At 36.9% G+C, this 25,761-nt stretch overlaps 1 protein-coding gene across 1 annotated transcript; it reads right to left on the reverse strand.

Moving 5' to 3' along the window:
* LOC129232582 (beta-catenin-like protein 1) lies at positions 1-22,963 on the reverse strand. The gene is made up of 6 exons (XM_054866714.1): positions 22,677-22,963; positions 11,357-11,586; positions 8,319-8,627; positions 6,869-7,216; positions 5,460-5,750; positions 1-998 (listed from the first exon to the last, which is right to left on the reverse strand). The coding sequence occupies exons 1-6, from the start codon at positions 22,873-22,875 to the stop codon at positions 663-665; spliced, it is 1,713 nt and encodes a 570-aa protein (XP_054722689.1). The 5' UTR covers positions 22,876-22,963; the 3' UTR covers positions 1-662.
* Between the last annotated feature and the right edge of the window lie 2,798 nt (positions 22,964-25,761).

Below are 25,761 nucleotides of genomic sequence, written 5' to 3' on the forward strand. Positions count from 1 at the left end.
GATAACGACAAGCTTTTTGGATATTCTCGCCAAAAGATGAGCCAAACAGTCTTGAAACCAAAAAATGAGTGATCCCAGCATTGAAATGCAGAGATATACTCTTCCAGAAAATGAGCTCGTCCTCAAAGGCAAAAGGAATCGAGGAAGAGTGTCAGAGTCCGTCCGTTTCGGGACGTCTAGAAGCCGAGAGTCCCAATGCCTGCGGGACGTCCAGAAGCGGTCGATGCACCGCAGCGGCCCACATTTCTAGAAAACTAGAAAGGGCACGTCGAAAAGACGACACGGCTCTGGCCATCCAGAAGCCGTCCGAGAGGAGCATGTCCGAAAGTGTGGTCCCGAGAGTCTAATTGTCTGCAGGACATCTAGAAGCAGTCGATACACTGCAACAGCTCACACTTCTAGAAAACCAGAAAGGGCACGTCGAAAAGACGGCACGGCTCTGGCAATCCAGAAGCCGCCAGAAAATATCTTTTCGGGATGTCTAGAAGCCGAGAGTCCAATTGTCCGCAGGACGTCCAGAAGCGGTCAATGTACCGCAGCAGCCCACGCTTCTAGAAAAGCAGAAAGGCACGTCAAAAAAAGACGGCACGGCTCCGACCGTCCAGAAGTCATCCGAAAGCGTGGTCCTTTCGGGACGTCCGGGGAGGGTGGCCCGAGGCCGTCTAGAAGCGGTCGACGAACTGCAGCAGCCTCTGCTGCTCGGCCTCCCGGGCGGAGGGGTCGTCGCCGTCCCCCATGTTCCCCGCGTACTCCCGCAGCACGTTGCGTATGGTCTTGATGGAGCCCCCCCTCAGGTTGAGGATCTGCAGCACCCGCTGCTTGATCCCGGGCGGCCCCGAGCAGCAGGCGTCCACCATGATGTAGTCGATGAGCTGCAGCGTGAACAGGCCCCCCTCCAGCCTGCGCAGGTAGAACTCCTCCTCCATGCCGGCGTCCACCTCCTCCTCCTCACCCAGCTCCGCCTTCTCCCGCTCGATCTGGGCGTCCACGTGGTGCACCTGGGGGGACGAGATCGTTGAGAATCGGTGAACGAAACGCAAAACGGATTGAGGTCTTTCAAATACCTTATTTACAAATAGTGATACATTCTGAGGATTAAAATAAAATTAATGAATTTTTACAGAATGTTTCCCAGACTAGAATTAAATGTTTGGCATCGGTGCCTCGTAAAGGTAAAATTGCGGTACGGAAATACGTCAAATGGTGGTGCAAAATACGTCAAACGAAAGTGGCAGGATGTGTTCCACGTTGCAATCCTTTTGCATCCTCTACATTTTTCAATCATTTCGAAAAACAGAATTTGTTTCGGCCCTTGCTACTTTAAATTGTGACTAATATCAACTTTTTCGAGGAATGACGCATCGCCACGTATCCTCGCTCGGCCGATTTCGGCGTTAATTCAATTTTCGGGATGATTGCGATGATAAGTCTGGCAACTTGTTTTCAATTTTTAACAGAAGAGACTCATTTCTGTCGCCACGGCGACGCACCGTCTGCGTTCGATCGGAGGCTCGATTCGAGCAAATTCTACACTCCAAAAAAGTTTTTCGGGAGAGAACCCTATATAGATGAACATGAGTAGAAAAACTTCATCCGAATACAAAATATCCAGATTACTAATTTCCGTTGTATAATATATTCAGACATAATTAGTCTTGCCATTTAAACAACCCCCTATTGTCATCATAAATGTATTGCATATCAATTTTCTCATTGCTTGTCTCACTGTAAATCAGAGGTATGTGGTGTCACGAGTGGGCATCAACTCTATGTTTTCTGTGGGATATAAGAAGTAAGATCACAGAGGGTTTGTGTGGTTATTGGTGTGTGGCTATCTTTTAACATGGTGCTTTTTTTCTCATGTCCGAATACTGTGTGTTATTTAGAATATTCACCTTACAGGTATGAAGTTAAATGTTCATTCATCCCGTTTTGCAACGTACATTGTAATTTCTTTAACTTACCAACTATTTTAGACTTTTAAATAAAAGCTTTTTATAGCAGAAGTATCTTTCCTTGTAATGTGTCATATTCACTCTGCTTAGTGTTAGACAGTATTAGAATAAGACAGGTATCTTCGCTAATGGAGTTTGATATTCTGTAAAGGATGGATTCGAATGTCTTCTCCATTTCCACTCACTCGTAGAAACGAGAAACATGAAGCATCCCGTCGCCATTCGTGACTGTTAAAAACACGATATGAATAGAAGACATTAAAATTCATATGAATGCCGGGCCTGGATCGTTTGTTTTCGGGTCACTGTTTGATTTTTTAAACTAAATTTCAGTTGTTTTGAGTTTTCGGTCACTCATTTTGGGCCATTCATTAATTACGTAAGGGTCCCGAGGGGGAGGGGGTTTAGAAAAATCTCTACATATCCTTACTTTGGGGGGAGAGGGGGGACAAACCTATTCTTACGTAATATTTTCCAAATCGATATTTTATATTTGAAATCGTGCGGTCAAGTGGTTTGGCAGGGATCATATTTCATTTGCGTCTGAATGGTAAAAAATGTATTAGGATGAGCTGTTTTATACTTGAATGAGGTAGTAAAGTGTGAATAGTGTAAAATATATATAAAGAATCGCACTATGTATAGTATGTTTTATTTGTAATTAGTATCGCATCAAATAATATATTTGAAAAATAACAATCGTTGATTTACGCCACACTGAGAGCTTTAGTGTAACTGATCCTTTTCTAACAACATTTTATTATTTTGCAAAACGAGATGGAATCATACTGTCCAACCACGGATTGCATGGAATTTTCAAACGTCCAGATAAGACGAATCTACGTGAATAAGGGGGAAAAGTAAAAATTTTATGCACATATTCCGCTCATTGGAATGAAACTCGTAAAAGCCGACATCGGTAAAAAATAACAGATTCGTCCATTTCCGGCTGTAAAACGGATGTTCGTCTTTCCATACAATCCGTGGTCAGACAGTACGTAAGAATAGGGGGGAGGGGTTTGAAGAATCTTACGAGCCCTTACATGGGGGGAGGGGGGGGGTCGAAAATTGCCAAAATCATCCTTACGTAATTAATGAATGTCCCCTTTCGACCCAACTCGTCGAGGTACTCAAAGTGAAGCTCTACGAGATGGTCGACATTCTCCCGTTCCTTGAGAAGAATAGTATTCAGTTTATCCCATCCAATGATTCAATCCAACTGCATCCCCTACATCTCTCGATCATTCGGAGAATCGGCAGTCGTTTCGGCCAGAGCTACTCCGAATTTGTTTATATCACCTCTTATTTTTGTTTGCATAAAATATTATTTTATTTTATTTATTCTCGGTCCACAGCCGATAATTTAAAGAAAATATTTTAAAGTTGAATATCGTTACCTACTTTTGGCCCAGTCTGGTAAAAAAGTGTAATTCAACTAGTCGGTGCCGACACTTCAATCGGCGTTTTCTCCACGCCATAATTAATGGCGATTGTTTTCTTAATCCATCGAAGATTGTGTGTTTCGATGTGTCGATTCGGAGAAAGTCGAGTTGTCACACGATGATTTGAATTTAATTCCACTTGTTTAAGACCGCAGGTACCATGGAGGGAGTACGGAAATTCGCGGCAGTGGAATAAACAAATGAGTTGTAGTTGAAGTTTTAGTATTGTGACGTCATCGAGGCACGCAATCTCATTGGCTGATGGAATATATATATTGAGGTGAGTGGCCACACTCGCTCTCTCTTCTCATCGACCCCCGGTTGTTTTGATTTGATCGTGAGGCCTAGTTCGGCTCACAGGTGGGTTTTTTCCCCTTGCTATGCTAACGGGATTCTGTGGCGTGTAACTGGTGATGACTTAATCACCTTGTTTTCGAGTTTTGGAATTTCAAGTCCTGGAAATGAAATGAGTCCAGGTGAAGAAATACTTATTTTTGTGTCCGGCAAATCGATGTTGCCGGGGAAGTGAGTTCCACGAGTTCTGCTGGATAAGTTCGCTGAATCTTCGAATCCTCCCATGTGGTTTACCTGTCAAGTGTGTTCCCGAAGTTTAATCCGGACGACTTTGTGTGCTCCTGGAATTGTCAACTTAGGACTGACCAGTGACTTCATCGACAGATTGGTGACATTTTATCCTTTATTATATGGGACTCATTTTGTTGTGATATTTTGGGGGTGTTCTTTGTACGGGGATGTTTTACTATCAGGGTTGGCAAAAACCCGGGTTTTTTTTTAAAAAAGCCCATGGACCCAGGGTTTTTTGGGTTTTTTAAAATAAAACCCAAAAAAACCCAACTAAAGCTGGGTTTTTTAAAAGAAATGTGGGTTTTTTTGTCTGTTTTTAGGGAAAATGTAGGGTACTTGTAGCATATTGTAGCGTAAGTATATGAACAAAGCACAAGAATTGTCTTGGGGTAAAAAAAGCTGGAAAACTAGTTAAAATTCAGCGTTTTCTGAAGAAGAGTATGAAAGACGACGAAACCCAAGAATGGTGAAGTTTCAGATTTTTTAGTTTCCATGATTACCAACAGTTAAGGCAAATTTACTTCTTGAGTGATAAACTCTATAGTTCATTTTTAATTACTACATTTTTTATTTACTTATTTATTTATTTTTTTGCATTTTACTTTATTGTATTTCATTTTTTTACGCAAAACTACTGTAGAACCTCAAGTAGTTTAAATCCCTATTTACTGAATTCCAGCTTAATCAAGACATTTCTTTGAATTTTATGTTGCCTGTTTTTCTATTTCTGTGTACAGATTACGAAATATTAAACTTTTTTGTAAGATAATGAAAATACTGTACATCCTATTCTGTTTTCTGTCCGACCATTTGTAAAACCTGTTAATTTCTTAAAAAAATATAACTTGTTAATTCGAGATTTGTGGCGTGTCGGGTTGCAGAAAATAATTCACATGAAAGCCTTTTAGCTAGAGTAGTTTCCTCCGCACAACCTACAAATATCGAGAAAACCAGACGTGACAGGACTTAGTCAAGATAATTTGAGTTATTTATTGACCAGTTAAAGATAAAAGTTAAATATATATTTTTTAAATCTTTGAAGTATTTTTAATGCCGTTAAGAGTTAAGATATACTATTAAAGTTCAAAATTCATTTTTTATGTCCATTGTCTGTGGTGAAGAACAAATAAAATAGAAGTTTAAATTGTAAAAGTATTTAAATTAATTACTTTTTTAAAAAACTTCTCAAAAAATTTAAAAAAACCCAAAAGTGGGCTAAATAATGGGTTTTTTTAAATGGGTTTTTTCAAAAAAACCCATTGGGTCCAACCCCATTGGGTCCAATCCGGCCAACCCTGTTTACTATAGTTACTAGTCATATTTAATAAATGAATTTTTTTTTCTGAAATATGCTTTTTGCTCGTCTCCAACTTGACATTTCACGGCCATTTAATGTTAGCTTAGTTTAAATTTCTTAAACAGAATATTGGATATTTAAACTTAACCCTAATTATGCCAACAATTTTCGTGACCTCACCTTGTCCAGGTACTTGAAGTGCAGCTCCATGAGTCGGTCGACCTTCTCGTGGTCGTTCTCGGTGAACTTGTTGAGCAGGCGCTGCCGCTGCGTGCCCTTGCAGTTCTTGAGCATGGAGGCCACCACGGAGCAGACGTGCTCCTCGTGCTGCTCCACGGAGAGGCCGCCCCGACGCCGCCCGCGCCTCGGCGTCTTCATGAAGAGGGGGAACACCGAGCGTAGGCCCAGGATGTCCACCAGCTTGTTGCAGTTGTCCGCGCCCTCCGCGCCGCACGTGGCGTGGTCCAGCACCTGCGAGCGAAACGAGAATCTTACTCTCCGTGGGTGTCTTTCTTGTAAAAATAACAAACGACATTGTAAGTAAGTAATTTTACGCAATTAAACTGTTTATTAATACTAATGAGATATGTATAAAACTTATATTCATTTTTAAGCTGAACTTATATTTTTTAAAGTATTATTTTTTCCTAACCTCGATTTTTTCGGCATGCCAGAAAGGACCAGGCAAGTGTTATTGAAAATCTGGTGACCCCCGAATTATGTGGCATGCCGGATAATGTGGGGTAGTAGGGTAATTTTTGCTCATGTTTATTTCCCAGGTCTGCTGTGCCTGGTACTCCCTGTGTTTCCTGAAAGTGGAGGTCTTCCTGGAGGTCACCAGGGAGAGGCTATCCTCTGTCCTGGTGAGCTGCCTGGAGGAGAAGGATGTTGGTGCCGTGGGTGCCGCCTGGGAAGCGGCACTGCTTGTCCTGTGCTACTTTGAGGTGAGTTTGTCATGGAAAAATTTGTGCCGAAATAAAACTTGACTCTCACATAAATAGGATTGAATTCCTTAGGGGAAAAGGAAGAAAAATAGCTTGTTGTTTTAGCATAAACTAAACATTTTGAAATCTTACAAAAATGAAGGCAATTTGAACAAGAAATGGACGTAATTCTGCCATCTATGATTGTTAACCCTATAAGCGGCTGCACCCCGTAAAACTCCTTTACCGAGTAACATATCCTACCTAACATAACCTTACATCACAGCCGCTTAAGGGGTTAAACATAAAGGGAAAAAAAGTGACTTATCCCTTTGAAAAACATGGAACATTTTAAACTGAAAAATAAACAGCTTCTTTCAAGAACAGAACACATAGTAGTAAAAAACAAAAAACATGGCAGAAAAAACAGTTGCAAATACAGTTACGCGTCCGGCCGGCGCTCGATCCTCCCAACGCCCGATCCGCCCGTCGACGTCGTCAAACGTAAAACGAGCTCCTCACTTTCGACCCGTCGGGCGTCGGCCACAAAATATTTAAAATGCTTCATTTTAAGTCAAGAAATACTTATTTTGCACTTTCTTTTTAACAGAGAATTAAATAATAATAAATTCTTTACCCATGAAAGAACTACAAAACACTACCCACCTTGAGGGCTCCGTTCTTGGACATCTTCTTCTCTCGCAGCATGAGGTTCATGAGCTGCAGCCCCTCCCCGCGCAGGAAGCGCTCCCGGTTGGCGGGCGCCATGAGCGAGGAGCAGAGGGCGTCGAACAGGTTCTCCATCATCTCCTGCTCCTCGGTGCCGCCCGGGTCGTGCCGCTTGAAGTAGGCCAGCTGCTGCAGCAGCACGTCGATGCCGTCCGCCTCGCCCAGCAGCCGCCGGTTCTCCTCGTGCCGCTGCAGCAGGATCGACAGGATCTCCGACGCGTACAGCTTGTTGGCGTCGAACGGCGTCTTGGAGCGGAGCCGCTTCAGCAGCCACGCCAGCAGGCCCTGCGACATTCATGAAAGGAAAATCCTCGTCAATTCGTGCTTCAAGTGCGTCCGTCTCGGACAGAGCACATTTATTTACGTTTTAAGGCTCTAGTATCCTCACTTTAATGAGGATTTTGAACCACTGTTGTATTCATTATAATGAGAATTTTCAGGGAATAGTGTCCTCACTTTAATGAGGATTTTGAACCTATGTCGTCCTCATTATAATGACGATTTTTAGGGAACATTGTCATCACTTTAATGAGGATTTTGAATCACTGTTGCTTCCTTATGAGGATTTTTAGGGAACATTGTCCTCATTTTAATGGGGATTTTAAACCACTGTTGTCCTCATTTTAATGAGGATTTTTAAGGAACATTGTCCTTATTTAAGTCAGGATTTTTAGGGAATGTTGTCATCATTTTAATGAGGTTTTTTAGGGAATGTTGTCCTCATTTTAATGAGAATTTTTAGGTAATATTCTCTTTACTTTAAAGGGGATTTTTTAATCAGAAGTTTGAAATTCGCAAAATTCTGCCGATTAGCAGAAAAATCAAATGTACTATTATTCAACCCAATATCTGATCAAATGGGAGGATTATTTAATCAAAATCCTCCCACACAAATGGGTATCTTGCTGTCGCCCATCGGTAGTTAGCTGTAGTTAAAATATCTTTTATCACTGAATATTTAACCTAATTTTAATCCTAAATTAATATTTATTTCATTTTCAAACAATAATTAAACAATAACTTATAAATTAATTTTTCACAAAATAATACACTACATTTTATTTAGTCCCTTGGAGTTTGCAATAAAAGGGGAGTGACCGTGAATACATAAACAATTTAATGCCAGCATTGTGTTTAATTTTCAAGTTTTTGCTGTTTTTATTTCTCAAGGAAAAAAATTATTGAGCCATATATGCAAATTATTTTTCCATATAAGAGGCATTTTTGTATCAGTGTGTCATTCTGAACACCTTGTATGGACGATATTCATTGAAAATGTACTTGTTTTTATTCGAGTTTAATAAATATGTCTGCTGCTGTATGATTTTCGACGTTGAAAAATTTCCGACATTTAGCTTTCATGAATTTCGTTCGCCCCGCCACTCACCTGCTTGGCGGCGTCGACGCACATGTCCGGCCGGAACTCGGCCAGGTTCTCCACGATGCCCAGGGTGTCGTGCACCCCCTCCGCCTCCTCGCGCACCCCCTCGTCCAGGCGCTCCAGGTTCTGCACCAGCAGCGCCACCACCTGCGCCTCCAGCAGGGCGTCCACCAGCGCCGCCGCCCCCTCCGCGGAGCCCTCGTTCAGCACGTCCACGTCCGTCATCTCCTGCAGCAGGTCCACCACCGCGATCGCGATGTCCGTGTTCTCGTGGCTCAGCAGCCCCAGCAGGCTGGACACGGCGTTCAGCTCCACCTGGAGGGGAGAAACGGAGTTGGTAGGTGAAGCCCGGGAACGATTCCGAATATATTAATGAGTGATATTCTTTCGTGAAAGAAATTATTGATCTATTTATTGAAAAAGAAATAAAATAAAATGGATATAATAGATCATTCAATGATTAACATTAATTAAAAATTTAATACATTAAAAACTTAGCGTTCGATCATAATATCCATGCTCTTGTGCTCAGCAGTCCAAGCAGGCTGGACATGATGTTCAGCTCCACCTGGGGGGAAGAGATGGAGTCGGCAGGTGAAGCCCGAGAATGATTCCGAAGAGATTGAAGAGCACAATATTCTTTCACGAAAGAGATTATTTATTAATTGAAAAAAGAAACATACTTGATAACCTTCGAAGGAAAAGAAAAGGAGATCCCACTAGAATTATATAGATGATACACCGGCGACATATCTCCACAACAGAATTATTAAATTATGCTTTTAAATAACATGAATACTAAATTTAAAATGAAATGGGAGAGAATGAATGGATGGGAGAATTTTCTTAAATAGTTTCGTACGCTCCCAGTCTCTACCAAAAAAGTAGCTACAAAAATTTAATTGCTAAAATCAGGAAAAAAAGAAAACAAAATCAATATATAATGAAAATAAAATATAAGTTAAGTAGATATAGGACAGCACATGTCAGAACAACTTCAAATTTTCAAAACAATTGAACTATTTTCAAGATGCAAAAGGATTGAAATCCGCTGCAATTTTCGGCAAAGCGTGGGCTTCGTCAAACATGCGTCAAACATTTTTGGAAAAATTAATTTTTACTAAATAAATTATTAATTGGCAAAAATCTTATTCCCCGACATTGGTGAATGACTAGAAAAGGGCGCCATCTGTTGAGAAGAAAGTGAAACTTTTTGATGATTGACTGAAAAAACTGCAAAAACGGGGGAAATCCGGAGATGGAAGCAAAAAGCGGGAGTCTCCCGTAAAAAACAGCAGAGTTGGCAAGTATGAAGAAATAACATAAATTGGATATTTATTATATAAATTAGAATTAATCTTTCAATCATTTATATTAATTTTGTTACAAATTTAGCGTTTTAAACCAACGACTAGGGTCTGGTGGGGTGAAATGGTCATAGAATACAGATTTTTCAACTTAGGTAAATAATAAATACAGGAATTTCCTTTAAAGCTTCGAGTTTTTTGTCGTTAGTTTACATTACATCAATAAAGAACACACTGCACCGAAGAAAGAAATTGATTTAAATAGCTGAATGGCATTTTCTTTTTTATGTGTATTAATGACCTGGGTTGGGGGTCGTAGTTGAAAAAATGGATCTAAAAGCATTATAAATCACTATTTTTTTTAATGCTCAACCAGGGTTTATATATCATGATATGTATCACGATATACATCCAATATTTATTTTTAAAATATCATGATATTTTTATATTTTCAATATTTATTTTTCCAGCTACGGTATTTTCAATATAAAAATAATATTAATCATAGTAATATTGTTCATTTATTATTAAAAATAACCAAAATGTTATGCACTATATTTTTATGATATATTAATACATTACGCAAAGTAATATAAAATACTTCTTTTTTATTTTATATTCATTTTTATCATTAGTAATGTAACAATTTTAAACCATGTTAAAAGTGCCGAATTAAATATTAAACATGGGTCGGAAAAAAAAGAAAATGTCTTATGACTGTGCACCGGGACTAATGTATATTTTTAGTTCCTGAATCATACAACTGTGTAAAAGTAGCTAGCAGAAGAAAAATGAGTAAGACAGCTAATGCTAAATTAACTCCATTAAAATGGACAAAAAATGTAAAATGAAATATTAGAAATAAATAACGAGACAAACCTTAATTTTAAGTCTGCATATTGTAATAACGATATAAGAAAATAAAGAGTGATTTGAGCATGCATTTAATATTTCGGAGACTTTAGTTTGTGTTGATTGAAAATACCGGATATGCATCAAAACATTCGATATACATACTTTCGAAGGGAAAAAAACAGGAGATTCCACTAGAGGTATATAGGTGATTCACCAGCGGCATATCTTTACAACAGAATTATTAAATTATGCTTTTAAATAACATGAATACTAGATTTAAAGTGAAGTGGGGATTTTTTGCAGATGTAAGCTAATTGGTAGTATCAAGAAAAACATACTGCAAAGGAAAAACCAAATAATGAGGAGTGAATTTGCTTAAAGTTTCGTACATTCCCCAGTCTCTACCATAAAAGTAGCTACAAAAATTTAATTACTAAAATACGAAAAGAAAAAAAGGAAATCAATATATAATGAAAATACAATATAAAATAAGTAGGTATAGGGTGGCACATGTTAAAACAACTTCGAGCTTTCAAAATAATTGAAATAATTTCAAGATGCAAAAGGATTGAAATCTGCTGCCATTTTCGGCAAAGCACGTGCTTTGTTGAACATGCAATGTGGAAAGCTTCTGAAAAATTAATTTTTACTAAATGAGTTATTAATTGGAAAAATTCTTATTCCCTGACATCGGTAGACTAGAAAAGGGCGCCATCTATTGAGAAGAGAGAGAAACTTTTTGATGATTGATTGAAAAAAAACTGCAAAAATGGGAGAAATTCGTAAAAAACGGGAAATTGGGAGATGGAAGCAAAAAACGGGAGTCTCCCGTTAAAAACAAGAGTTGGCAAGTATGCTCATGTAAAGAAAGGGGTTTCTCACCAGCAAGTGGTATAGGTCTGGCTGCGTGGCTATGACGTGCATCTCCAGCAGGATGTCATTCAGCTCGATCTCCGAGTCCATAAACTTCTCTGGCTGGTCCGGGAACTTGATCCTCAGCTCCTGGTTCTTGAGGACCTTCTTCTCGAAGGACAGCAGCAGCCTCTTGAGGTTCAGCTCGTCAAGGACACCGGAGCTGTCCTCGGCCTCTCCTCCCCCCTCCAGGACACCCCCTGGGGGAACGAAAAACATCTTCTCACCAAAAAGCAATCAAACTGTGAAAGAATTCGATAAACAGAAAATGGCCGTCTCTTGTTAGCAAAAGAGCCCATATACTGCCAGTCTTGTATAATATAGACGAACGCACGATCAGCGTTCGCAGAAAAATTTTGGCTCTGCAGAATTTTTTTTCAACTGTTAATGTCAAATTTTTTATTTTTTTTTAAAAAGAGAATTTAAAAAATAATCCCAGTTTATTTCTCCATTAAAGCCTTTAAAAGCACATGTGTGAAAAATAAGCAAACTATATATGTTATTGTAAAAAAAAAATAATAATAATAAATGATTTAAAGTACAGTAGGGTCTCTGTTTAACGACGCTCTATTTAACGACTTTCTCTATTTAACGACGGCTTTTCACGGTCCCAGATGGTCCACTATAATGTTAAAAGCATTCTATTTAAGGACGATTTCGACTTAAGGACGATATTTTGTGGTCCCTTGAAAGTCGTTAAACAGAGAGCCAACTGTACTTTTTTTTGGACTCTTTCATATTTGAATAAAAATTTAATTCTTTATTCAAGGGTGAGTTAGGCAAAATAATCGTTTGTAGAAAACTTTCCAGTTAGGATCTGTGTTCGCAGAAAGCTTTTCATTTTATCTAAGTCTGCATATTACCATAAGATATCTTAGTCGTCCTGAATATTCATTTTGAGGTATACGATCGTATTACGGGGTTAGAGGTAGCAAAGGTTTTAGGACATGTTTTCCAAAAAAAATTACACAATAAAATGTATGTGACTGTTAAAGAGTTTCAATCGATATGAAACTCAAAACATTGACGAATGAAAATGGCAGGACAAAATAGTCAAATGAATATACAGTATAACTTCGATTCGACGATTCTCGATTTCCTCAATTCAACGATACATTCTACAGGATTCGACTGCCCAACCTCAGAGGAAAAATTTGAGGAGCATTTGTAGTGAATTTGAGGATTAATTTAAAATGTTACGGGGCAGTTCGGTACTTTGTATAAAAATCAATATAAATAACAAAAACCAACGAGTAGCTAAACCTGTTTTAGAGCTTTAATCAATATAAGCACCAGTTTAAATTTTATTAAATTAATAAAACAGCTTTAAAAATTATTTCAATCTTTAAGCATCGTTCATTACCCATATTTACATGTTTGCCACGATAAAATGCTAAAATATAAGCTCGAAAACATTTAATCGGGATTTAACTTTTTTTTTTATTTAAACCACTCATTATGTCATTTAGGTTACATTTTCAAGGCACTTATCTATAGCACAGAAATCTAAAATATGATGTTTAATGAATACAGAATTTAGATCTGTTTTACAAATATACATCAAGACTGATAAAAAAAATAATAACATTTAATAAGGCATGAAAAGTGGCAAATTATTGCATACAAGTGTTTCAAGGCTACAAGGAGCTTAGGTGGAGGATCATCTAACAAAAGCGTAAGGGTTTTGTCAGAAAGAATTTTCCGTTTTTGTGCATATATTTCTTTTATCATTTTACTTTCGGCAAACTTATAGTTTTATTACTTAAATTGACATTTGTTAGCTTATTAAAACGTATATAGAGTGCATTATTATGAAGAATATAGTACATGATTTCAGGGCCCAATACAGGCTGGTTTTGCTGCCGTTTTTCGGTACCTTCACAAAAATCTTGTTTTGAAATCGGTACTTTCACAAAAATCAAGTAATAAAATCAGTGGCTTCACGAAAACATCGAAAATTTCACAAAAATTCGCATTTTAAAATATAAAATTTGTTTCTCTGTTTAAAAAAAAAATTACTCATAAAATAAAATTCTAAGCAGGTTTATGTGAACAATAGAAAACTTTTTGTAGTATTTTAACTTATTTTTAGCTGTTTCTCGCCAAAGTGTATTTATGCAATATTATCGCAATCCTTCAACATCTATTTTGGGAAACCGTTTTTCTCATCATTTCCAACATTGTACACAGTACATAGCCCATTAAGCTGAAATTACAATGATATTTTTCGTACTTCTTAGATTTTTAGCTCCCCCTCCCCAAAAAACGAAACCTGTTAAAAATAATACTAGATGACATTTACACTTTTCGAACTAAAATTTCACTTGTTCTCCTTCTCTTTTACAAAAATTAGGATGCCTCTAAAATTTCAAAAAAAAAAAAAAAATAATAATAATAATGCTGATAAAAAAAACTTTTACAAAAATAGAATGATGCAATACTTTCACAAAAATAGGTAGCGAGAAAAAAAATCCAGGATTTATAAAAGCTAAAAAGACTGGCTTTTCTTCAAAAAAGGCCAAAAAAGACCAACTTTTTTAGTAAAATCCAGTCGGAATGGCCTTTTTAAAAAAAGGCCGGCTTTTTTTCAGCCCTGGATAGGGCTCATGATGGAGACTAAACCCATGAAAGTTTTAATGGAAGGTATTTTAAAAGAATTTCAGTCTCAATTTTAGGGTGCACATTTTCTAGTAGTGGGGGGGGGGGGGGCTCTGCAAAATTGTTAGAGGGGTACCGACACACTTCGGAAGAGCATTCCAAGAAAAAGTTTCTGCATAGAACAGCCATAAGTAATTTTGTTAATTAAGGCCTGCCCTAAAATGACCTTTTTTTATCAAAAAAGTAGTTTTTAATTTTGTTTATATCTTAAAACGGTATATTTTTGAAACGCCAAAAATGTTTAAATTTTGTTTTTATGATAATTAGAAAAGAAGTTAGAGCAATTAAGTACACCAGAAGTGATGTCGTAGGAACCGGAAGTTGAATTAAAAAACTCCAAAGTAAATAATAAAGGAAATAATTAATGCTAAAAAGTTTTTGAAATAAGCTAAATAAATAACAAACTAGTAGTTCAATAATTAGTATTTACAAGTACATATGAAAATTATAAAAAGTAACTTTTAACTTAAGCTACGAAATCCTTGTTTTGGCGCCTTTTTTTCACATTATTTTTTGAAAAATTCCATAATGGGGATTGCTTGCTCAAGGTTTTTCAGAAAACACTTTTTTGCAACTCCTTTTTTTTCCCTCCTTGTAACATTTTTTAGACATATAGCGTATATACCCTCAAGCTTCATAAATTTTCATGTTATGACATACTATGTATACGATCACATACACAAATTGTGCATAATGGATTACTGGGAGTATACCCTCAGAAAAATTGATTGGAACATCACTGCATTTATCAATTTGTCACCATCTAAAATAAGTATATTTAATTGTGTTACTTATCTTAATTATGGATAGCACTATTTTTTAGCCTACTTTCCCAGTAAAAATCAGAGAAAGAAGAAAAAAGCATGAAAGAAGGCTTAATACATCTTAAAAATATCCCGAAAAACAAAAAAAAGTCAAAAATAAATAAAATAGTTAGATAAATATTGAAAAATTAAAAATTGGAAAGTAGGGTATTGAGATGGGGAAAAATGTCTGTCGGTCTGTCTGTCTGTCGGTCTGTCTGTCTGTCTGTCCCCCCCTAATAACTTTTGAATGAATAGTCCGATTCGAACAATTTTTTTTTTGTTAGAAAGATCTCAGCGAGGACATCTCATTCCCATAATTCATTTTTTGATTTGAACAATTTTTCGTTCAATTTTGAACAGTTCAAAAAAACTTAACATTAGCGCCTACGGGGAAATTCAAGTCAAAAATAAATCTTGAACTTAGAAGCGAAGTGGCTTCAAACAAACTTTGTAGGGAAAAACTTTTGATAAAAAACATGTATCGAAAATATCTTTTTGATTTGAACAAGTTTTCGTTCAATTTTGAACAGTTCAAATCTCTTAACATTAGCGCCTAAGGGGAAACTGAAACTCAATATAGATTCCGAACTCAAAGGCGGATTTACTTCAAACAAACTTTGTTGGAAATAGCTCTTGACGACCTACTCCCGACTCCGACTCCGAGAATTTAGGGGCACATGACACCGACTCTGACTCCTGTTCCCGACAATTAATCGGACTCCGACTCCCCGACTTCGACTATGACTTCGTAGCTTTGGCAAACATTTATACACGGAGGACAAATGACTGACTCCGATTCTTGGATATTCGACTCCGACTCTTTTATCCCAAAAATGAGATTGACTCCGACTCCGACTCCGCTGCTGTGGTTTTAACTGTGAAATAATTATTGTTGATATGATTTGTTTTTATTTTCACGCTAAAGTTTTAATTTAGGTATTTAGTTTTCGGTGAATAAACTTGAAAAATATGCGCAAACGATTTTTTTTTTTTTTTGACAATGAAAATTATTTCTTTATGTTGACATTTTATTGTTTTTTTTTTTTATTTTGGTAAGTGCATTAATTCGTTTAAAAAATTATTTTTGGCAACAGGGGAAAAAGAAACGATTTTTTTTATATGATGTATTTATTTTAATGAACTTATTATTATTTTTTCGTTTTGAATGCTGTTAAAAAAAAATTTTAAATGGAAAGAAGTGTATTAGCTGCTTTGTTTAAAAGGTGCTGCTATTTTATTTGTTCGTTTTTTTGAAGAAAAGTAAGGAATATTTTATTCCTAGAAATCAGCTTAAAATATTTATAAAAATATGTTTGAAAATATTTGCGATTTTAGCTATTTTTGAGAATTCTGATCAGGTACTAGAAAGTAGTATGGGTATACGGGAAAGTAGGCTCGTCTAGTTCTAGACGGAACTTCTTGTTTTTTTTTGTAATGGCAAAGATAAAATAAATTTGATAGACTAATGGATGGAATATGAATATTGCTTTTCTTGCCCATTGTCGGCGATTAATAATACTTTATATTTTACTGTCAATGATCATTCTTACCAAGGACGCCAAAATAGAGGAGCAAGTGGGGGCTTAAGCCCCCCCCCCTCCCTAGAAAAGAGAACTTTTTTGCATTTAGTGCCTTTTTCTTTGGAAAAACATTTCTTCTTCAGCCATTAATAAATAAGTTACTAAAAATGTCAAACTTTAAAAAATCTCTAATCTGTACTGAAATTGGTTTCCATGGGGAAAATGTTCTGCTAAACCATGGGGAAAATTACTGAGCTTCCCCCTTACAGTTTTGCATATGGGTGCCTATGATTCTTACTTAATTTGTTCCTAATTCAGTCAAATTTCTTCTCAACAAAATTATTGGCGAAAGCTGATTAATATCCTCGATTATCCCAGGAAATTATTTGATAAAGCGGGGATCTTTAGCATTGCGTCTATGGGGAAATATTTGGTTCTGGGAGTTTTTATTCGCATAAGCTGGGTATTCCTTTATCCGTTACCTGATTAAGCAGGGATGACAATATTGCTTCTCCAGTGTGGACGATATTTATCGCACTCGTAATACTTCTCAACATTTCAACACTTAACTTATATTTCACACGACTTAAAAGACATCACAAAGACTCACTGCAGAGGGACTACTAAAAACTTATTCAGGGGTCGATCCAGGTTTTATTTTTTGGGTCCCCATTTTGTGAAAAAGCAAAATATTTTTGTGAATTTTCTTTATTTTTGTGAAAAAGCAAAATATTTTTGTGAATTTTCTTTATTTTTGTAAAAAAGAACTTCTTGTGTTTTTTTTCTTGGAAAAGATTATATAAAAGCATTTTTAGCTGTCGTATCGTTATAGAAAAGCATTAGACAGGTTTCAGGGGGTGATTGCAAGTTCTTGAAGAATACCTGAAAGCTGTCTAGAGAAAATGCGCTGGGGGAGGGGGGAAGTAAGACCCTTAACATTTTAATTGTAATTTGATACACATTACATTTATTGTTTTTTACAAATATACATATGCAAGGCACACTTTCTTAAGGTGAAAGTCTCACAACAGATTTACTGTTTGCCCCTCTCAAATACTGTTAGATCAATAAAAATTGCACATGCTGCTGAACGTAATGATAACTCCCAATAAATACAATATGAACAGACTTAAAGATATTACATATTTCTTAACACAGAAGAATGTATGTGTTTGAAAAACTTAAAAGTAATTAAAACCCAAAATAATACAGCACCAGCATTCAGCGTTTAATTTTTTGCCATTTGACGTTCTTACAGAGTAGGTATTTCGTTTAAAACTTTGCAATTTAATGATGTTAATAAATATATAAAGAAATTTTATTTGTTTGCCACTTAACAAGGTACAGTCAACATCAAAAATGCGAAAAATTCATTTACCATGGCGCATGTAAGAAAACCAAGATCTTCGAAAGAAATAAAAATATAAAAACAGCATATAAAAGAATTTTATTTTTAGTAAAGTTATTGTAGAATTGGATTTCGAAACTCAATACAAATTAATACTAATTATATATTGTGTAATCAAAGTAAAATTTAGGATTTTCCTGAAAAGAACAGAATTTTGGTATTTTCAAAGATAAATGTTTTGAACTGAAATGTGGGATAAATACGTGGCATTCTTACCACAAGTTAGCAAATGTTTTTTCATTTCATTGTCATCTAAATTTACCCCCAAAAATCTAACTAGAGATTCAAAATTCTAAAAAATGGCCCATTGCTTCATGATTATAAGTACAAAATTTGAATACTTACCAATCAATTTTCTGTTTTTTTTTTCTGTTTTTTGCTTCATTTCCAATCTCTTCATTTTCAGATTTTTTTAAGAATTCCTTCTTTTGCACTAGATTTTTGTACATTGACAGCCTCTCTGTGATTTTTGCTGCACTCATGTTTTTTTTAAAACTCTATAGGGTGACAGCTTTTCTTGATATCAACTAGAATATATTTACTCAAGGTTTGTTCAAATCACTAACATTCATGAAAGATGAACATATTTTGCACAAAAAACCCTTAGCTGAATAACTATAGTAAAGCCAGCTATACACCTTTTCATAATTTGCAATGTACTTTTTATTTATTGCATGCTTCTTATTTCCATTTGTACTCCCAAATACAATGCTTGAATCATTATTTGATGGCTCAATCTCAATATCATCATCAATTGAAGTTGCTCCAGATTCACTTTCAGTATTTTCTGCTCAAAAATCGTTATACTTTCGCGAACTGCCTCACTGTCATTTGATGTACTATCTTTTACCGCATTTCCCGAGCCCTCCAAAACGGGAACATTTGCGTTACCGTTACTGCATGGTGAAGTGGTGGTAGCGATTTTATCGGGGTTGTTAATTGCTGACTTGAAGAAATTCACAATATTTTGGGACCGAACGTTCGAAGAGCGAAATTTTTTAACATAATACGCACAATTTCGGAAGGTACCTCCCGTTGCAGGACGTCCTCGTTTCATATTTTAATTTCTTGAAGAATAATTTTCAACGAACAAGCAATCTCTCCAAACTGAGATTATTGCGGCTATCTCCAGCGCTCCATTATCCGCTAAAATTATCCATTATCCGCTCCCACACAAATTATAATCGAATAGAATATCAATTTATTCTTTGATGCGCCTAAAAAATGTCCTCTTAAACACGTGAAGGCGCGAACAAGCTAACTACGAAAAATATCGTCTGCGCTCCTAGATCGCAGACGATCTGTTACAAAAGAAAAATTAATACCGAGAAAGAAAACGAACTGGAATAATATACAATTACCACATTTTTTTAATTTATCGCCTGCAGATTACGCGATTCCCGCCACTTTTTAATAAAATCCCACTCAATAAAACTTCCTTTGCTCGCTGTTCCCGTTGCTCACCATTAGCGGACATGCGTTAAAAAATTGTGAAATTGCTCATCTGGAAGTTTCATATTTATTTTAAGAAGACAGCAAGATTAAATAGAATGACCGACGATATTTTTCAGCTGGCATTGTATTTTATCAATAAAAGAAGGAATCTAGGAATTAAACTACAAAAAAAAAAATAATACCGTTATTCTTTTGGTTTACTGTATGCTGTACGCTCAAACTAGCGTGACTTTGGAAGCTATCTTTTGCTCTTACGCGTACAGTCTACAAGAAAAATAGCAGGAAAGAAAAAATGAATAATGCATTTTAAACCAGCAATTCTCCGTAGGCACCGGTCCGCGAGAAAATTTGACCGGTCTTCGAAGAATTATACCCGTTTCCAATAAAATAAAATTTCCTTATTTTAATTTTATTCCTAATTTTATACGATATTTTATGCATTAATATATCCATTACTTTGCATACGTTTTGTGGTTTCTCTATAAGATTTATTCGCTTATGAAAATTTACACAAATTAGCTGCGCCTATTTTTACATTCAAAGTGTGTAAGTTATTTAAAAAAAATCTTACAATTAACTTTTGTAAGTTTATTTTAAGTAGAGAAGGGTTTTCTTTCTGGCATTTGTTTAAAAAAAAGGACAAAACAGATTAGTTTATTTTAGTGAAAAAAAAAAATAAAAATTTCTACCGGTCCGTGAAATTTTTTGACGAAGTTCTACCGGTCCGAGATTCAAAAAAAGATCAAGAAACGCTGCTTTAAACTAAAGAATATGAGAAAAAGTGGGTACCCCTGGCCTAATCACACCTTTTTTTTCATTAAATGCAATCGTGTCAAGTGAGCTTTTGAGAACGCACAGTATCAACTACAAACTACAGGGAATTTCGCCAATCGGTTGTTCGGAGTTTCCCGCGTAGTTACTCATACTCTAACAGGGTTTAATTAATTGCCATACAATACGATTTGCATCAGCATGCGCCAGTATTCAATGCGAATTTCTATGCAATTGATTAAAAAAGGAAAATATAAGATTTTCGAATGTTCTTTTTAACCTTCGTTCGGGAATAATTTTCAGAAATTTTGCTCGTCCGTTCCGTAAGATAACCCCCCAACTATGAACCTTAAACTTTTTCAAAATAAACTGAAGAAAATAGGAACAAATTGAAAAAACAGGTGAATATTTTTAAAAAATTAAAAAAAAAAAAAAGAAAGATGAAAAAAGCTAGAAGATCTGCAACTGGCAAGGTTTCAATTTGCAACTACTTTTGAGAATTAAAAGTGCATAATTTGGCAAAATAATATGGATAAAGGAAGGATGCGTGCAACTAAGACACAATTGAAAGTTACAATGATTCAAAGGAATATTTAATTCAGAAGTATTTGGTCATTGAAGCAAATCAAACCAACAGAATATAGGCGATTAATTTGCCGTGGCGTGAAATGAGTCAGTCTTCAATTCGCACTCGTGGAACAGCAGAAAATCATCGAATCAATTCTTTATCACGTGCTCATTATTTTTCTTGGATTTTCGCTAGCCACCAGTCACAAGCGTCCCTCTCTCGTCCCCCCCCCCCCCTCTGACGCTCTCAAGCAAAAACACCTCACGCAGCAGGCAAAAAGATAAGATGGGGGAAGGTGGAAGAGGGGTAGGCTTCCGCGTAGATGCGTACACATTTGCGGTTAAAAAATATTGTGAAAAGGATGCCTTTATAAATTTTTTTGAAGGGGCTGCTTTTACGACGCGTAATTTTGTGAATGGGGCCGCTTTTGCGATGGGGAATTTTGTGAATGGGGCCGCTTTTGCGACGCAGAATTTTGTGAAAGGGGCCGCTTTTGCCATGCGGAATTTTGTGAAGGGGCCGCAAAGCGGCCCCAATTTTGCGCTGGATCGACCCCTGTTATTTGTTTATATTAATCTTAATACTAAAAACATAAATGACTATGAGTATTTGAGAGGTTGGCAAGTTTTTGCCGGGGGCGGAAAAAACCACGGTTTTTACCGCCCGGCAAAAATAGGTTTTTACCAAAGTGGCAAAAATAGATTTTGTGTTAACAACTTACGGACAGTTTTTTTTCCTTTTATATAAAAGTAAAAGCATGAAAAGATTTTGATAAAAGGCTTTGCCATTTTCTGTAGGGTGGGCTAGTATTACTAAAAATTAGAGTGAATATAGAATGCACGTATATTGATCCGTTTTTTTTTTCTTCTTTTTAAATTCTTCTCTTGGCTATCCATTTTCCCAGTAAGTGAGAAAAAATGCATTATTTCTTTAGTGAGGAAAAGTTAATATTTTTCCATATTCAAGTATTCTGTTATTAATTAAATAACTTAAAAATCTTAGTGGGATCAAAAAAAAAAGTGATTAATTAAATATATATGTAATATGAAAAATCCTTTGCTATGCCTTTTCCATATTAAGTTCTGTTCACTTATATGTCAGCGCGTATGAGTCACAGACATTATTTATTACACACTTAAATGCTTCTCACACCATATATGGCTATGTTGTGGGCTCAGATGAGATTCCCCTTAAAGTACCTACCAGACACTTTTTTTCCCTCCAGACTTAAGCCAGCCTCTGTCTGCGGTGCAAAGCCCAATAATATTTCGTTATTGCAATCTGCTCCTCCTATATAGATCACGTGCGATCACATGATCGAGGGATAATTATCTGTAACCTTTTAATGATATTCCCTATATTAAAATCGTGGCACAACTAAACAAGGTGGTTAGAAGAGAAGTTCCTGCTGTTATATTCCATGCAAGAATAAAGATGTGATTAGTGAATGTAGCTCTGTCCTCTTCCTACGTGGTAGATTATCACGCCACAACACTGCAACAAGATTCGTAATGAGAACCGAGCGGCGGTTCTTACATATATATATAATTAGAATTCAATCTTTTTATTAATTTACTAAGCTTAAGTAAACATTCTTTGTTTTAGCATTGAAGGAATTGACTCATTCTAAAAAAAATGTTTTAGACAACATTCAAAATCTTAAGTTTTGCAATCCCAACATTTCTTTTTTCTTTATTTTCCACCTTATAAATGAGAAGTAACATAGAGAGACATAACTAAAATACTAAAGTGCATTATTTATATTATATCGTCACTATTTCTTGATTAAAACTATAATGCTACTTTATTTGCAATTAGGTTTTTGCCGTTTTTTCCATGGTTTTTTCCACTCCCAGCAAAAATACCTTCTTGCCGGCAAAAAACCCAACCCTGTTTGAGACATGAGTCTATTATGATATGTTATAAACATGTTTTGGCAATGAATTAGAAGTTGGTGTTCGTAGAATTTAAAAGAGAGCGATTGGGATGTATAAAGGTATTAAGTATTTTTCCGTCTGCATCGTTCTGATAAAATTTGTTTTTTCTTTTACTTTATACTGCTGAGCAGAATTTCGAGAATTTCAGAAAGGAAACTCGTAACAACCTGAATCTTCGTCTAGATCTCGTTCGAGGTTCTCCTTGTTCTCTTCGTGGGTCTTGTGCATCTTCCTCTCGTAGTGGATGGAATCGGGCATGTTCGCCAGCCTCTTCGCGCGAGGACGGACCTCCACATCTTCGTCGTCCGCAGCCCCCCGCTTCGGCTCCTTGGCGGGTTTGTAGCTCAACAGTTCCCCGACATCCATGGCCGAGCAAAAAACACTTGGATTTTTACGAGGAAATGTCAGAAATATTCATCATTCACACACACAAGCAAAATACGGAAGTCACGGAAGAAAGAAACAACAATACGACGTGTTGCCATACGGAGTACGCAATGTGCATTCGTTGGATTTTACGTCGGTCGTGTTCGGATAATAGTACCGTTTCGGGTTTTGCCAAACTTGCCAAAAATAATATACTTTATTTGATAAACACTTCACGTGTCGCTAATAATTTCTCAAAGGTTGCGTTCGACGAACCTCACCGGTCTACCGGTAAGTAACCGATTACAAATCGCAGCGTTCTATGATAAATCGGTTACCTCACCGGTTACCATTCTAAGCAGTTGATTGGTTGATTGGAGCACGTGATCATTAGCTGTCACGTGATTAACTAACCGGTCGCTCTCGGTCGTGCTCGTCGAACGCAACCAAAGTGACAAATCACGAAACGTGGTAACTCGCTAGAAAAGACAACCACTCAAAACACGCGCTCTGATTCAAAATGGACAGATGAGGGGCCTTTTGTAGTATACTCTATTTGAAATTACCCCGAGGCTGAGAGAGCCCCCCCCCCCAGCAATGGCACATGAAGTAACTTCATATTTTCTAAGAGCCAGGGCGCACCCCTCTATATATTACGAAGAGCCCATCCCCCTCAGTGAGAAATGCCCCTTAAAACACCCCCTTCCTTAAAATTTCAATGGCGCAGTCTGCGTCATGTGCCCCCCCCCCTACCCCACAACTGACTATAACTGTGTCCAGGACTGCATACTAAGTGCCTTGCCTCCATTATTTTTTTTATACCGATAGATGGCAGCACCATCACCGGATCGAACAGTTTATGAGAATTTAGAGCAAGACCAGGAGCTAATAGCTACCTGGTGCTAGCACCCCCAGAGGCATCGTTTCACTTGGAGGACATTGAGACCACGAGCATATTAAACTTCGCCCAGTCCCCTTTAATGACGACGGTGGGTCTTCGACCATCGAGGTTCGAACTCAGGACCCTCCGGCCCCGAATCCGACACTCTACCGATCGGGCTACCACGGCCCCAATGTACATTCGTGGGACGTCGGTGGTGTTCAGATAATGGTACCGTTTCGGGCTTTGCCAAAGTTGCGTTCGACGAGCTCGAACGGTTAGTAAATCACGTGACAGCTAATGATCACGTGCTCCAATCAACCAATCAACTGCTTAGAATGGTTTTAACCGCTATGGTAACCGGTTGATCATAGAACACTTTGGTTAGTAACCAGCTACTTACCGGTCGACCGATGAGTTTCGTCGAACGCAACCAAACTGGGCAAAAGAAAAATATACCTTATGTGATGAACAATTCACGTGTCGCTAATAATTTCTCGCAGTGAAAAATCACGAAACGTGTAACTCGCTAGAAAAGACAACCACTCAAACACGCGCTCTGATACAAAATGACAGATGACGGACCTGTTGTAGTATACTCTATTCGAACATATCCCGAGGCTGAGTTAACCCCTCCCCCCCTAGCAACGGAACATGAAGTAACTTCATAAGCCAGAGGTCGTACACTCCTATTTATTGCGAAGACCCCCCAAGAGCAAGAGCCCTCTCCCAAAAAAAGTGAGAAATGCCCCTCAAAACACCCACTTCCTTAAAGTTTCAATGGCGCAATCTGCGCCGCCATGACCCCCACTCCTAGGTGGGCACCCTGACCAGGAAACATCACGAGTTCAGTAATCATGAAAAAAGTTAAAAATGTTCGCATTCGATGAAAGAGTATCTTTAGAAAAAAATTTGACCCAAATATTGTGTGCCCTCGTCCTTTTGTTTTTGAGATATGGGGGGTCAAAGTCTGTCGAAATCTTACGAAAATTCGCCAAATTTAAAGACTTGGCAAGAAATGGAAAATACCACGTGATTTCATCGCCTGCGTCTGGCAAGACTCTCATTCTCATTTCTGGTCATCTGCAAAGCGCGAAAACGATGTTTCGAATTAACCCTTTACTTGTGTGTGTAAAATTAAAAAGTAACTGTGAAGCCTGCGAAATGGAAATTAGAGAGCTTTATCCAGAGGAGCTAACTTTATAACGAAATTGAACGTAGGATTTAACTTTGTAATCGTGATAATAATGCACTTCAGAATTTAAGTGCATTTCAAGTGTGTTTTACTTAACTAATTTAAGTTTGTACTCTTGTTATGAAATGTGTTGTAAGTAATTAATAATTATGTACGAGAATTAATATGAATAAGTAAAAAAAAAAACATGCTTATTAAAGCTTATATATTGAAAATAAAATGGATAGTTTTTTATGTTGAAAGAAAATGATCATGGATTGTAGTATCCCAGCTCTTATTTATTTTTTCAAAAGTTATTATCATTCATGAAGTTTTATTGTCTGACCACTGCTAGCGAAAATGTTTAACTTTTAATTTAAAATCGAAAAAAATAATAATTAAAAAAAAAGGAAACAACGGATAGTAAATGTCAAAAATTTGCACAGCAAAACTAACGATGTCGGAAATTACTTCATAACAGATTCTTATCAAAAATTTTATAGTCGACGTTCACTAAAACAACCCCTGTAGTTCGAAAAAGTCTGTCACTGCAACTGAAAGTCGCTATAACGTAAATGCACATCATATTGCATGTTATTTAGTCATTTTTAAAAATACTGAAGTCACTATCACCAATTACGTTTTCCCCTATACAGTTGCACGTTAATATCCCGGAACACAAGCCCCTAAAAATTTCAATGCCGCAGTCTGTGCCACGACACCCCGCGCCATGGTAGTCACCCCGAGTAAAGAATTAATGCGATATTTCTCACGCGCTTTGGTGGTGACCAAATATGGAAGTGAAATGTCTTGTCAGATGCAGATGTTGAAT

Source organism: Uloborus diversus, unplaced genomic scaffold, assembly GCF_026930045.1.
Source record: "Uloborus diversus isolate 005 unplaced genomic scaffold, Udiv.v.3.1 scaffold_13, whole genome shotgun sequence".
Lineage (NCBI taxonomy): Eukaryota > Metazoa > Arthropoda > Arachnida > Araneae > Uloboridae > Uloborus > Uloborus diversus.

Coding starts and splice junctions, on each gene's coding strand:
- LOC129232582 (XM_054866714.1), bottom strand. CDS start 22,875: ATGGATGTCGGGGAACTGTTGAGCTACAAACCCGCCAAGGAGCCGAAG. Junction 11,587..22,676: donor AGATCTAGACGAAGATTCAG/GTTGTTACGAGT, acceptor TCGTTCCCCCAG/GGGGTGTCCTGGAGGGGGGA. Junction 7,217..8,318: donor GCGTCGACGCCGCCAAGCAG/GTGAGTGGCGGG, acceptor TGAATGTCGCAG/GGCCTGCTGGCGTGGCTGCT.